General features: G+C 36.1%; 1 protein-coding gene across 12 annotated transcripts in view; it reads right to left on the minus strand.

Annotated features, from left to right (window-relative positions):
- DYNC2H1 (dynein cytoplasmic 2 heavy chain 1) overlaps positions 1-15,656 on the minus strand; it is a 339,344-nt gene that overhangs the window by 229,731 nt on the left and 93,957 nt on the right. For 7 of the 12 annotated variants that reach the window (XR_011995853.1, XR_011995851.1, XM_072729932.1 and 4 more), the window contains exons 53-60: positions 13,236-13,320; positions 11,247-11,401; positions 9,708-9,863; positions 4,941-5,054; positions 4,214-4,374; positions 3,130-3,253; positions 2,218-2,339; positions 731-817 (exon numbers count right to left, since the gene is read on the minus strand). Coding sequence is in view for 8 of the 12 variants with exons in the window: in XM_072729932.1 (XP_072586033.1) it covers positions 731-817; positions 2,218-2,339; positions 3,130-3,253; positions 4,214-4,374; positions 4,941-5,054; positions 9,708-9,863; positions 11,247-11,401; positions 13,236-13,320 (1,004 nt within the window). In the remaining 4 variants the exon portion in view is untranslated. The remainder of the gene's footprint in view (positions 1-730; positions 818-2,217; positions 2,340-3,129; positions 3,254-4,213; positions 4,375-4,940; positions 5,055-9,707; positions 9,864-11,246; positions 11,402-13,235; positions 13,321-15,656) is intronic. The other 5 variants (XR_011995854.1, XR_011995852.1, XM_072729934.1 and 2 more) reach the window with 1 other exon arrangement.

Genomic DNA, 15,656 nt, shown 5'->3' on the forward strand with positions numbered 1-15,656 from the left:
ATCTAATTATATCTAGAAGAAAATGATGAAGTTTCTTTCCTGTATCTCTAATGCAAAAAAAAAAAAATCAGAAATATTGAAAACACTGGATTTATGGGATTGAGGGTTCTTTTGCTTTGTTTTCTCTATAATATCATAGAGATTAATATTCATAAATGATCCTGAAATTTAAGTACAATATTGGATAAAGTATTTTTTTAACACTAAAAAGTACAAAATTAAAAGGACTCAATGTTTTCAAATGTGATCCTGCATCCTCAGGAAGACTATACAACAGATGGTACTACAGCATCACGTGCAATCCTACATCTGGATAACACAGACATGCAGACACCACAGTGAGTCCTGAGCTACAATCCTACGTCTGGATAACACAGACCTGCAGACACCACAGTTAAAACCCAACCTACAATCCTACATCTGGATAACAAAGACACGCAGACATCACAGTAAAGACATGATCATAAACCAACTACTTCCTACCCTTCGTGTTCAGGAAGAGATATAGTGACAGCTCTACAAATGGAGACCTCAAGTCTGTTTGTTCTTACCAAAAAAAAAAATTATTTAAAAAAGGAATATCTTCTATATTTTTTCATATTTTAGAGTGATAAATTATTAAAGGAACTGAAAATAATGATTATAGGATTTTTAAAATTCAAATATTGAGGTTTTGTTCAAATATCCACAATATATTTTTTTTTCAAAATACATTTTAAACATAACTTACTTCTCTTTGAGTTCTGATACTTTCTGGCCAACAGAATTTAGAAGCTCCTCTAGTTTCCTTTTTCTGTCTTCAGTTTTCTTCAAATTTCTAAAATATAATTCAATTTTATAAAAGTTATTCTATTTTATATCAACAATAGCAGAAACAATCCCTCTATCCTTCCTAAAACCCCCATCAAGGGCAGCCTGGGTGGCTCAGCAGCTTAGCACCTCCTTCAGCCCAGGGAGTGATGCTGGAGGCCGGGGATCAAGTCCCACGTCAGGCTCCTTGCATGGAGCCTGCTTCTCCCTCTGCCTGTGTCTCTGCCTCTCTCTCTCTCTCTCTCTCTCTCTCTCTCTCTGCTTCTCATTATAAATAAATAAAACATTTAAAAATATATACATAAATAAATCCCCATCAAAATGAAACCAAGGTAATTAAAAAAAAAAAAAGATATCGGGGATCCCTGGGTGGCTCAGCAGTTTGGCGCCTGCCTGTGGCCCAGGGCGCGATCCTGGAGTCCCAGGATCAAGTCCCACATCGGGCTCCCAGCATGGAGCCTGCTTCTCTCTCTGCCTGTGTCTCTGCCTCTCTCTCTCTCTCTCTCTCTCTCTCTCTCTCTCTCTTTCATGAATAAATAAATAAATCTATAAAAAAAAAAAGACATCCATGCACAAAGAGAAAGAGGAAAGTACTATAATGGGAGTAACTTTAATAAAATTTTGAAAGGTGGTAACTGACATAATGGAATGCAAAAAGCCAAAATCTGTCTCAGCTGTGAAGAAATGAAAATGAAGCCTACACCAAACAATATTTAAGCTGTGAACAATATATACTCAAAATAATATAAACATTTAACATTACTTATTACACAAAAATGTGGCAAATTAACACAAAAATTTAACATAATTATACTGAGAAAATGAAGCTCACGCCAATGAAAACCTCCTTGTCCAGATTAAGAAGAGATGATGTCAGTGATCAATCAAGAACACAACAAACCTCTCGTCTCGTTCTGCACATAGAACAAATGTTGACTTAGGAACAACCAATTAAAATGGTAAGCCCCAAGGTCATTGGGTTAAATCTCCCCCTACCTGTCCAGACCATTTTCGCAAAATATATACAACACATTTCTAGAACTTAGAAGGAGAAAACAAATTTAAAAGCTCTAAATTTCCAAAACCTAGCTTTTGTACCTTAATATTACTCATTCACAAAATTTTAACTCTTTGTAAAAGAACTACCAATTTATCCTTCCAACAACATTATAATGGTAGACGGAAAAAAAAATTAGAGAATTCTACTATGCACCTTCTTCTAATTGCTTTTTCTTTTGGTATGTTTAATCTTTTATTAAATTGACTCACATTACATGTTTTAATGTTGTCAGCTGCCTTTTTAGATTTAAACAAGAAATAAAAGATAAATAAATCTGAATTAACTGTCATTAAATTGATGAAAATAAATAAAGATTAGACTTAATTTATATTTTATGTTTCACTCACAATTCTAATCCTGCTTGTTCGGTTTCCAAAGGCTGAATCCGTTCTAAGACATGGGAATACTGGACGTTTGCTTTAACCCACGCAGCCAAAGGAGCTGCCGCAGTGCTGGCACGCTTAGCATTCTGAAAAATCCATCACAACTTATCTAGCAGCCTAACTTAGTTTCAAATAAAAGCAACGTTAATTCTAGTCTATTTTACTTAAGTATTTATTTAATAATTTATCCCCCCCAAATGAAGTCTTGGGTTTATAGTTAAAATAACTATGTGAATTGTTATTTTCATTAAGATAATCTTGAAATTTTGCTTCAAAATAAATGTTCTTGAACTACATAAATCCTTAATGATATTTTTATCGACATAAGCACTTCATTAGCCACATTTATAATGAATATATGTCTGTCCACAACAATGTTCATACATCAACCCTTCCTCTTCTGTACACAGGACACATCTTTATTGAATAAAAGCAACTTAGAAACCATTTTATTGGTGTCATAGATGATGCACATAACATTTTGAATAAGAGATCTAAAAAAATGCCAGAATCGTGGATTTATTCATTGAAATTAGATAATAGTATCCTAACACAGATATCTGTTATTATATGACAAATATACAGGAAGCAAGAAAAGCAGACCAGGCAAGGTGGAAGTTAAGAAGTGATTGAGGATTCCTAGCAGATAAGAAGATTCAAACACCACTTATGACACCAACTATGCACCCCAAAGCCAACCTGAATTCCTGCCACCCATCTGCTGGGAAATGCTTCTGATACTTAATACCTATGGCTTATTTTTTTCCACTTTAAGTTTTTAGGCAATGTAAATCATTGATAATAAAAAACCATATTTTAATAAGCAGAATATTACAGAGTATGAAAGGGAATTCATGACACAGTTTTAAATATTACCTTTGAATCAAAAGATCCTTTATTTTTATAAAGAAGCTCTTCAACGCTCTCTCTTATTTCCTTTGGAATATTTCGTGCATCAAAAGTTGCTATGTCTTCTCTCACACCTCTTTTTGCAAGGAAACTACAATAAAGCATATTACTTCAGATGAGGCTAAATAAAATTTGCCATTCTGACAAAAATATCAATTTAACAAAATGGTGTCTGCAGTACTTTCCACCTACTAGTTAACAAAACTTCGAGTGCTTGGGTGTCCCTGGTTCTCACGAGCTGCCTCACCCTGAGTAGATTATAAGGGCTCCATGCACAGGCTCCATGGCCTTCCTCGCCTTCTAGGGATGACAAGGAGTGCCAAAGGGACGGCACCACATCCCTCCACGAGACCTGCAAGCTTACTCCCTTCTCAGAAAGGTGTTTCAAGTGTTCCCCCAAGCCGCATCTCCCTCCCATCTCCAGACAGAACTCCGTGTGGATATGAGTACGAGCACAAACCACAAGCCCATCACGAGAACAGGATCCCTGAAGCCACACAGCTGCACGGTAGTCACCAATAGCCTTGGCTTTTCCAGGGCACAGCATGTATTATTCACAGGGCGCCTGCCCTCACTCCTGCCCTGACTCTGCCAAGACTGCAGCACTCTGAGAACAGTGGCTGTATTTTCTTCACCAGTACATCAATATAAACATGATGCTCTGTACTAAGGACCATGTAAATGATCGTGTTTATTGTAATGTTCTTCAAGATTTTAAGGCATTTCTTTTTCCCTCTGGGGAAACAATCACTTACTATGTTGAAAGGAAAATTCAGATCTCAGTACAGGATCACACAGAGCATCTTGAAATATTACGGCAAACTGGTTAAAAATAGGTAATTAATGAAACAGTTTGAGAAACAATGTAAGAAATATTTTAAAATATGAAAGAGGGGCACCCAGCTGGCTCAGTCAGTACAGCATGTGACACTCAATTGTGGGGTTGTGGGTGATAGAGATTACTTAAAAATAAAATCTAAATAAATGAATGAATGAGTCAATGTGTACTTCACTGGTGAAATAATAACATTTCACAAATTCTAAAACTTACCTTTTCATGCTCACCCAAGATGTATCAAAGATACCCATCAACCTTAAAACGCCCTCAAGAATATCTCTGATAATATCAGGTGGCATACGCAGTGAACGAATTTCTGAAAGAGATTCTGGCTTAATGTTTCCAACTGCTAGCTTGGCTTCATTGACTAGAGGCTAAAAAGACAAAGGGCATTTTTTACTTTCAAAAAATATGTATGTAAAAATCACTAACTTCACAAATTATTGAATATTTGTCATTTTATTAAAAATAATGAGTTACTAATATCCTTTCTCTTCAAATATCAAAATGGTTTAAAACACACAAAATACAAAATCTTCAAGTTTTTACCACCATAACTGTAAGAGCCTAATTTAGAAAATCCAATTTGTTTTGAGACAATTTTGCCATTTTCAAGAGGCCTTTATGTTCTAAGACTAGCTGACTCACCTGGTGAGCAACCAAAAAGGAGCCTGAGTTTGACTTGATTTCCCCACAACACATTTTTCTCCTAACACCCACACAAAGTGGCTTAAAGAAAACACCTATGTTTCTGATGACCATGGGCTCGTTCCCTCCCTTCTCCCTGCAGACTTTCCTTCCTGCTTCTCTTCCAGAAATATTCTGGTTGAAAGCCACATTCGGTCATACTGCTGGAAAATCAGTTCAGCAAGTCACGTTTGAACTCCTAGAACAGTTGGCAGGCAGACATGGCTCCAACAATGCTTCCTTTGTAGCTTACCTGCACTTCTTTTAACTCATCATCAATTTTGTTCTTTCTTTCTTCAATTTTAACAACTTCTTCTGCTATTTTGTGTTTCAGTCTCTCAAGTTCTGTCTTTTGCTCACTAGCATCCTATAGGGATGTGTAAATGGCATTCCAATTAATATTAATGCACTCGATACTTGAAAGCATGATATCAAAAATATGTTATTTTAAAATAACATTTTCTATTAAATGTTTTTCTAATGTTAATTGACATGAGTTTCTAAGTTGCCTGGGAAAAAATGATATAACTTATTATTGTATATTTACTTCCAGGAAGTTTCTATGCTTTAATTTTTTCTGAATAACAAAGCAATAAATGATTGTATATGAATCAAACAACTCAAAATTGTATAATTTAGAAAATTATCATAATGCTCATTTAACACCTGCAATAAATTATCCAGAGAGGTTAGTACCATTATGCTCACTTCATAAATGAACAAAGTAAAAAATAAAGTCTTCTACAATTATAACAGTAAAGACTAACAACTCTAAGACTACTGTATATTAGAGGTTTGTGTTTCTACAATTTAGACAAAAACTGAAATCATGATGTGATGGTAAATAAATCAACACAAATTAGTACAGATTCAAAGAACACTAAATTATGTATTATATTAGTAACATGTGAAGTCTTTGTTCATGCATGCAAATATCAAAGATCCCAGATATGTAAAGATGCTTATTATTATGAATGTTCATATTTGGTTTGTTGATACTAATTGTAAAACCAAAGAGGAAATTTGTCAAGAAATCTTTCAAGAGTCCTTACATCAGCAGTTCTCAACTATATTCTAATCATTCAGGAAGCTTAAAACCTAAAGGCTGGTGTTCTATTGTCAAATATATTGAATACTTTCGCTGGCTGCTGGAAGGGCACAGAAATATTTTAAGACTTACCAAGTGGTTCCAATCTACAGCTTAAGAATCACTGTCCCCCTCCAACTTACATTCAGGTACTCCACACTTCGGCTCAGCTAGAATTTTCTGTACTCCACAGCATCTCTACCACTGCTCCTCAAAGAGAACTTATTTTTCTCCACCTCACACATGAATATCCTCAAAGGCCCAGCTCATATGTTGTTTATTAACCTGCTCTACCAACTGAAAGTTATCACTATTCTGAGATTTTACAGTATTTAATTTGTACTTTTTTTATGTCACAAACCTAGAGCTTCCAGCTTTGGAGGTTACATAGTTTGATACATAAGGTGTCTCTCCAAATTATACTTTTTTATAAAATAACAAACAGAAAGGTCTGTTATTTATGGGGCACTTGGGTGGCTCAGTTGGTTGAGCATCTGCCTTTGGCTCCAGTCATGATCCTGGGGTCCTGGGATCAAGTGCCGTGTCAGACTCCCTACTAGGAGTCTGCTTTTCCCTTTCCCTCTTCCTCTCCCTCTGCCCCTCCTCCAGGCTAATGTTGTCTCTCTCTCTCTCTCTCTCTCTCTCTCTCTCTCAAATAAATCAATAAAATACTTGTGTGTCTAAGCTAGGTAATACAATCAGCTACAATCATAGAAAAAGCATCTCTGAATGGTCCAGACAACAGAGCAGCACAGCTGTCAGCCTATAAGACTACAGTTCACTAGTCTGATGGTACACAGGCACACACACTGCTGGATATTCTCCTTTTGTAAATATATAATTGTCAACAGTACTATCCTCTATACAGCTTCATTTTTTTTCATATTTCAATTTACTCTTTAAAGTATTTGACAGATGTTTTTGAATAATAAAAATGGCTGTCTGATTTACATAAATATTTATATTCATCTGTTTCCAAAAATACCTTGAGGAAAAAATTATGCTAAGGTTTTATACTATGAAAATTACTTTTGAAAAAAAAAAAAGAAAGAAAGAAAATTACTTTGATTTTCTATATTACTTACCAGGTCAGGTACTCAATAAAATTATCTTGGAAACAATGAATGTATACATAACCATCATGTATCTGGAAATGTTACTGCTTTTAAAAGCTTCCCATATGCCAATGGAATTATTTTGGCACATCAGGGTAAGTCTTGATTACATTATTCAAGTCAGCCCAGATAATGCTCCTGTGAGGCTACCAGTCCCTATGGAACCCTACCTACACTCAGACTTCCCATGAAGATGACCAAACTTACAGAGAAAGCTTCTTTTGTAAGAATAAAAAAATCAAGTATGAAAAGTTCAGTAAGAAAATAGAGCTGGGAAAAAGATCTTATCAGGTATCCTCTGAGGGCTAAGTGGAGATGATACAACAATGAAAGAGACCAACAAAAAGAGGAAGCTGCCAAAAGCAAACATTTAGAAGCTAAAAAAAAAATCTTCTGAGAGAGACTATCTTAACAGTGATGAAAAACTCAAGAGGAAAATTAGGAAATGATTTAAAGGAAGTAGAGCAAAAAGAGAAGAAAAAAAGTGAGAAAACATTAAGAAAATTAGAGAAAGCAGACCAGGAAGTCCAAAGTCCAAGCAATAAGCATCCTAGAAGGGGAAGACAAGGAGGACGAAGAGGACATAGGACCAACCCCCACCCCTCCACCCTAGGGCTACAGCAGTAGCGCCCCAGTGGCGCGGGGGGTGGGGGGGTGGGGGGGGTGGACTCCACAGGCTATCCAACACAGGGGACATTACCCATAGCTAAGGCAGACCATGTCACCTTCAGAAGAGTATATTCAACAAGGCTCCAGGGAGGGGCAAAAAGAGAAAGATCACCTGCAAAGGGTCAGAACTTAACTTGGAATGTCTCAGTCTTGACATGAGAGAATGGAAAAAATGCAACAACACTTTCAGTGTCTAAAAACAAGGGGTTTACATTTCCTGATGACTTAGGCTGCTGAGCACCTCTTCCTGTTTTCTGGCCTTTCCTGCGTTTTCTGTCACACAGGACACCTTCAAATCTTTTGCCCATTTTTCAATTAGACTTTTTATTTTTGTGTTATAACAGTTTCTGTATATTCTGGATGCAAATTATTTATCAAATTTATGTTTGTAAATAATTTCTCCCAGTCTGTGACTTGCCTTTTAATTTTCTTCAGACTTACTTAACAGAGCATAAGTGCTTAATTTCAATAGAGTCCAATTCATTAACTTTTTCTTCTTCTATTTTGGTATCACACCTAAAAAATCTTTGTCTCATCCAACATCATAAACACTTTCTCCTGTATTCTTCCAAAGTTTTATAATTTTATGCTGTACATTTAGACCTATGACTCATATTCAGTTAATTTTTGTAAAAGAATAAAGATCATTTTTCCTCTACATGCATATTCAAATACCATTTCTAAAAGATACTACCCTTACCCCATTTAATTGTATAAAATTTTGTATAAAATCTCCATTTTGTATAAAATCAATTCACTATGTACATGTCTATTTCTGAACGCCATAATGTTCCAAGGATCTGCCTCTCACTACACCAGTATCACAGTGCCTTGATCGCTATAGTTCAACAGTAAGTATTTAAATCATACTCCTTCCAATCTTATTACTTTGAGTATTTGTGCCACTTGCTTTTAATGAGATTTATACATTAGTCTAATAAATATTGAAGTTAATTTAATTAGAAGAGGTATTAGACTCGCAGTAACGTTAACAGTCACCAACATGAAGATGGAGAAACACATATGAGACATAATCAAGGAGGTAAAGTAACAGGATTTAGCGATTCATTAAAGGTAGGGATTGAGAGAACTTAAGTCTAATATAATTTATAAGTTCTGTCTTGAATAATTAGCTACATTGTCAATAATAAGGGAACTACAGATGTCGGTGAGGATGTGGAGAAAGGGAAACCCTCTTATACTGTTTTTGGGAATGCAAACTGGTGCAACAACCCTGGAAAATCGTGTAAAGTTTCCTCAAGAAGTTAAAAATAAAGCTACCCTATCATCCAGCAATTGTACTAATGGGTATCTACCCCAAAGGATACAAAAGTACAGATTCAAAGGGGGCACCTGTACCCATGTGTTTATAGTAGCATTATCAACAACAGCCAAACTATGGAGAGAGCCCAAGTGTCTACCAATTGATGAATGGATAAAGATGTGGGAAACACATACAAAGAATACAACCCAGCCATAATGTTCATGAGATTTCTAAGCAGACCACTGGGGATTTGAGTCTGAAACTCAGAGAGAGCAGGGCTGAAGGATGAAGAAAGGAACATGGAGGGTCAGCACAGAAGCACGGGCAAGTGCATCCTGAGAGGGCTCAGGCAGAGCACATGACCTGGGCAGGGAAGGATGTCAAAGAAATCTCCTCAGAAAGGTTCGATAAAGGAAGGGCAATGGCAAAGAGTAGGTAGAATCAAAATATTAAAATATCATGAAAGCATAAGTAAAATGCTTCTTTTGTAAATCTTGAGAATATTAAAGACAGGTGAAAAAAATCCTTGAAGCCTGAAGGAGATGAGTTTAAGAAAAATAAAAGGAAATATCAACTAGCAGAGGGTAAACAAAATTGCTTACAGACAAACCTATATCCACTTAAAATGTTTATATTTGTATATTTATAGGGTTTAGATTGAGTTAGTAAATGGTGAATTGAGAAGACTATAACTATGATTTTAGAATAACATGGGAAAAATCTATGCTCTTCCACAAAGCTCAAGTACTTAATACCACCAGTCTGACTCAGCACAGACAAGAGAGATTTTTTAAATCCACATATGTAAAAATGTAATTTTTCCACACAATCAGGCATCAACAGTCTCCCTACTGGCTACATTTCTGTGCTCTCTTAGAACATTACCTGCATTGACACTGTGATCTCTTGAAGGGCCGCATCAGCTTCATCTTGCTTAGTTTTAAGTAATACACTTTGTTCTCCAGCCTTTCTGTTCAGCTCATCCACAAGAGCTTTAGCTTCATTCAGTTTAGACACACCAGCCTGTATCAGTAAAATTAGCTAACAATTTAAAAAGGAATTTTATACACACACAGTAAATAAAATCTATAAGAAAGCATCCAGGAATAACTAAGTGTGTACACATCAAACACTTGCATGTGGCCTTGGGTTTTTCCTTACTGCTAATCATAATGACTTATTCAACTATACACCTGTTAGGAGGTAGTAAAAGACACCACAGATGCATAAAGGAAACACGGATTTTAAAGCGTCAGTAAAGCTAAACAGATCAACACATATTTGAGAGCTTAAAGATCATGATTTTTATCCACTGCATTCTATGAGAGAGAAAACAGAAAACAAGGAAAAACTCAATAAAGCTTTTCCATATTTCAGCCTCCCTGACTACTCTTTCATACTGGACATACCTTGGTTCTGTACATCCAGTGTCTACCTTTTTTTTTATAGGAGGCTGCCTCACATACGGTTCTGGTGGGCTACCTATTCTTTGGGTGGGTATTTGACCCTGGGCAGGCCAGTATGGCACCCTATCCCACCGCCCATGAATAATGCAAGGAATGGACATGAAAAATATTCCTCCTCTTCTATAATAGGAGTTGGGTTTTTGTCACTAACAAATGAGAAGATCTGGGAAGACAGTAATGGCAAAATGGAATATAACCAATATTTACTGAGCAATTTTATGTTGCTACATAAAATACATATGTGCATATGTATTTTATCTAATACTCTCACAACTAACTCAATTAAGTCTCAAGTCAACAAGTTTAAGTAATTTACCCACAGCACCACAGAGAGAACCAAATCAGGAAAATGACCTTCCCAAAACACATATAGTCAGTGGCTTGCTATGGGTGAAAGTGAACCATTAGAGTGATAAAGATGACATTGTCTATTAGGATGGATCCTAGTTTATGACACTGACTTTGGAGAGGAAATGCTCTCAGACAACTTCCATGGCTGGCCTTTAATGCCACATTTAAGTTGAAGCTCTATAATCACAGAAATGCAGAAAGACAACTGTTCATAATGTACCAGGTGACATGGATAAAAGTATTATTTTATAAAGTATAATTTTAATTTTAAAGGTTATTATAAAGTTTAGTCTCAGATATATTTTAATTAATAAACATTTCTGAATTTCTGAAAATGTTTTCATGTTACAGAAACTTTTAAAGATCATAAACTATCAAAAGCACATAAATACCACCCAGTGAAGAAAAAAAATATTGAATCTAAATAAAAATTACAAAACCATTACTATGCCTACTGAGCCACATTGGTAGGTGAGACTGTTTTAAGGCATATAATACAATACGGTACTCATTTATACCAAATACATGGCACAGGCAATGGATTGTGATATACATAACCCTTGTTTCCATAGATAAGTAAAATAATTAGAGATTACCAATATTGTACCTGCAAATGACTTTGTCTTTTTAATAGTTCGTTTTTCTTGCTGCTACTAATGGCAGAATACACACGTAAAAAGGTCATATATCGGCTTGGTGTAGCACCATATGCTTTACAAGATTCATGGATTAATAAAAATGATTTCAGAAAATCGAGATCAACTAGAAAGAGAAAAAAAAACAACTTAATATACACATGATCCATTGTGAATCAGAGAAAAATCATCCTAACTACTTCTATACCAGATACTTCTACCTAGAACTAAAAATATGAGGTATCATCTTTGCATAAAGGTATACAGGTATTCCTAGACATCCATTCACAGCTCCCACATTCCCTATGAATTTGAATTATTTAATTTCAGTGGTCTCTACCTGTTCACTGTAACGTATTTCCTCTGAACACTTTTATTGCTGTAAGAAAGATAAATCTACAGATTGTCATGACATATATTAGTTAGAACTACATGTAATTCAGAAGTAAGCACAATAAAAGCTGCTTGAATGGAAAAGAAATGCCAAACCAAATAACACAGAGACATTCTCATTTGACACAGCAAAAAACAGGCCAAAAAATGAGTCAGTTCACATAGGATGCCACACATCCGTAACTAAGCACATTATCTTCCTCTTATCACCTCAATCTATTTTCTTCCATATTCTCTACCTAGGTCAATAAAGTCAACTTCTAATTAATGTTCTAAGCCAGAACCCTGAGACATGTCCTTGCGTCCTCCTTCTTTGCATGTCATGGCCATCATGTAACTCAGGCACCCCTTCAGATGCTTCCTGGGACCCCAAGTCCATTTGTCCTCTTGGATTACTGCAGTGGCCTTCCACAGCAGTCTCATCACCTTTGGCTTCTCCCTACACCCAACCTATTTTCCAGTAACTGAGGAAAAGGATGGACCCAACCTGTCTTGTCCTCGTCATCCAGTACTTAACTGCTTACAAGAACATGTTCTAGCCATCGGGCTGCTTATAGATCCAGTGAAATACCTCTTTTATTTCTCTGAGCCTTTTCCCTGCTAGTCACTTTAGTAGCCAGAATACCCTTCCCCAAAATGCTTGTCTGCTGTAACATCTACCAGTCAGTGGTCTCACTTTCAAAAGGCACTTCCCCAAAACTCCCACCATCATTTATCTCACCATATCAGAGTTTATGCTGATATAAAACTTAATTCTTGCTTTTCTCCACAACACTATGAGCTCTAAGTCATCTCTAGGATCCTGCCCACTACCTAAGGTAAAACAAGTTCGATAGCTATTTGGTGACTAGATGGTGAGATACATAAATTAATGAATGTGCTATATTTAAAAAAAAAGACCACATTGAAAATTAATTCGAAACTGGAAAAAATAAGAGTATAATTAAGAAAATACTACGTCCACACTCAAAGAACACCATAAACCTTTTTGATGTATCAGTTTTGTGCTAAGTGAAAAGTGAAAACTAATATGAAAAGTTTAGCCTTCAAGTCAAAGACCCCAGACAATGTAAGCAGAACATACAATCATCTGGGTCAAAAATATATTTAACTTCTTAAATGTAAACAATAATGAGTTAGGTCCTATATAAACTGACATAAACATGGGTTTATAAATACAGCTTTAATTTACTTTTCATTAAAAGAAACATTCAAAAAAAAAAAAAAACAAAACAAAACAAAACAAAAAAGAAACATTCATTACAGGGAGCCTGGGTGGTTCAGTAGATTGAGCCACTGACTCTTGATTCTGGCTCAGGGTCGGGATCAAGCCCAGCATCCGGATCCACACTCAGTGAGGAGTCGGCTTGGGATTCTCTCCCTCTCCTTCTGGCCCTCCTACTCATTCTCTCTCTCTCTCTCTCTCTCTCTCTAATAAATAAATAAATCTTAAAGAAATATTCATGTTAGTTAATCATTATTCAAATTCATAATCACTGTGAATCCTTAATTAATCTATAACATCAGAAAATGGCAATTATTTTACCAAGACAATTTCATCCAAATACCTGAGCTTTTTTTCTTTTCTTCTTTCCTTTTTTTATCGCTATACTTCTCTTCACCATCTGTTTCACTGAATAACATTTCGGGTATCTAAAACAGGAAAAGCATTTCTTCAAACCACAACTTAGTATGAAAAAGTTCAAATAAACCCAGTGTCAGAGGTTAAAAAAAAAATTCTAGGTGTATTACCAGTCTAAGAAAAATAAGGAATATATCCATCTTCAGAAGACATTATTCCCTAGACAAGATTTTGACATACAACAACCATTAATTGACTGCAAATTGGTGATAACACCTCACTTGAAAAATGATTAGACCATGTGAAATGAGGGCAATCCCGGTTTAGACTGAATTAGAAAATAATCACAAGTACCATTTAAAGTCATTCAATGAGAAAAATAAAAAGTTTTATTTGACATCGTGGCATAAAGGGATAGTAAAGATTCTAAGCTTTCTTGAGAAATAACTAAAAATAAATGAAAGTAATTCCACAACTGGAAATTAACAATTTCACAATTGATAATCCTACAAACTATCTGTTGTCAGGCTACTGCTAGGTTTTTACCACTATCAGAAATAAGAAAATCAAGTTTCAAAAACATATTATGATGATGAAAAGTATGACAGTCTAATAAGAGTACTAATTTAAATATACAAAAAAACAAAAGTAAAATATTCTTAGTTTCTTAAGAAAAAAATTATAGTAGAACTCTGACATTTTTGCAACAGGAAACACAAGTAATCTGGTGGGCAGGTCAAAGTCTCAATTTCAGAATCTCCCAGATTAAACACAATATCAAAAAAAAAAAAAAAAACCAATATCAGACAAAAGACCCCTTTCACTGATGAAGAATCTGGAAGTGCCATGGTTCTTGACCACAGAGTATGGTTTTTTTCCTCAAACATCTTCACTGATTTCTGCCAAAACACTCGAGCATCTGTGAGAATATTTTAAATTTATCCTTCCAAATCAATTGAAATTTTTTCTTAGGAAACTCGCTTTCTTTGAAATAGTCTACCCCTTATGTCAAGTAGTTTGATTGTGGTAAACATATCACAACATATACATATACCAAAACATCACATTGTACACATTAAATATGTACAATTTATATTTGTCAATTATATCTCAATAAAGCTTGGTGACAAAATAATGGTCTACCCCTAAACACCACTGTCCATAAGCACAGTGCTCCTGGCTGGACTGGTCCCACTTCTTTTTACCTCCATTTCCCCACCCGAAATAAAAATGGCAAATTAATGCTCCTAATGCCTACTAATATCATCACCTCTCCTATTTATTGCCTTCTCCACCACCTTTTCCTCAGCCAATCACACCCTACCTCAAACTGTCACTAACCATAACTAAAATAATTCCATCACCTCACTCACAGATATCCCACTTACCCCCAGCTTGCCTCCTTTGTAAGGTCAATCAGCCTCACGCTCCACCAAGACCTGCGATCTATTAACTGGAACATCCCCACACTTCCATTCACCATTCTCCCTATCATAATTCCTCAACTCTGTGGCCCTAACTCAATTGGTCATACTCAAGTAGCAAAGCCCCAATTCTGGCCAAATGCTGACCTTCCTGACCGCTACCTCACACCAACCTTTATACCACCCAGCCCTCATACCCCCCTTTCTCCTCAGCCTTCCTCTCTTTCACTCTTCCAAACTACTCTGTATATCTTCTTCCATCCCTCCAGGACTCCACAACTCTTCCCTCAGCTTTTCTCTCAACTCATCATCTTCCTTCCTTTTGCTGAGGAAACAGAAGCAGACAGAAGACTGTCCAGCTCTTCCCATTACCACACTTGCCCACTTACTTACGCCTGGGCCTCTGTACTCTGCTTTCTTTGCCTTTGTAATGGATGCGGTTTCCCTTCTGCATGCAAAGGCCAGTCCCTAACCCCTCACTTGTGCACCAGTGACATGTTTCCCTGACTTTCAAATATTTTTGTTTCCTCTTTTGCATTCCCAACAGTACATGAACATACAATAGTATGTCCTATCTTAAATTTTTTTTTAATTTTTTAAAAAAAATTTTAAAAGCATTATATTTACCTACTTCCTTCCTACTAATCCATTTCTCTCTTCTACTTTAACACAATTCCTCACAAGAGGTGACCACATTCACTCTCTCAAACCCTCTCTCTCCAACCCTCTTCTCATTCATTCTGAACACATTCCAATATGGCAACCACTAACTGGAACCACTTTATCAGATCACGAATGACCTCCATGTTGTTGGAGCCAACAATCACCTCCGAGGCCTCATATATGTGCATGTGTACAGTTCATCATCCCTTACTACTATGAACACAGTCTTTTCTTAGCTTCTAGACTTGGCTTGTCTTCACGCTCTGCTGGTTTTCCTCTTTTGTCCCCAGCAGCTCCTTCTCAGTGTCCTTTGCTGTTCC

The sequence above is a fragment of the Vulpes vulpes genome, chromosome 12 (assembly GCF_048418805.1).
Source record: "Vulpes vulpes isolate BD-2025 chromosome 12, VulVul3, whole genome shotgun sequence".
NCBI lineage: Eukaryota > Metazoa > Chordata > Mammalia > Carnivora > Canidae > Vulpes > Vulpes vulpes.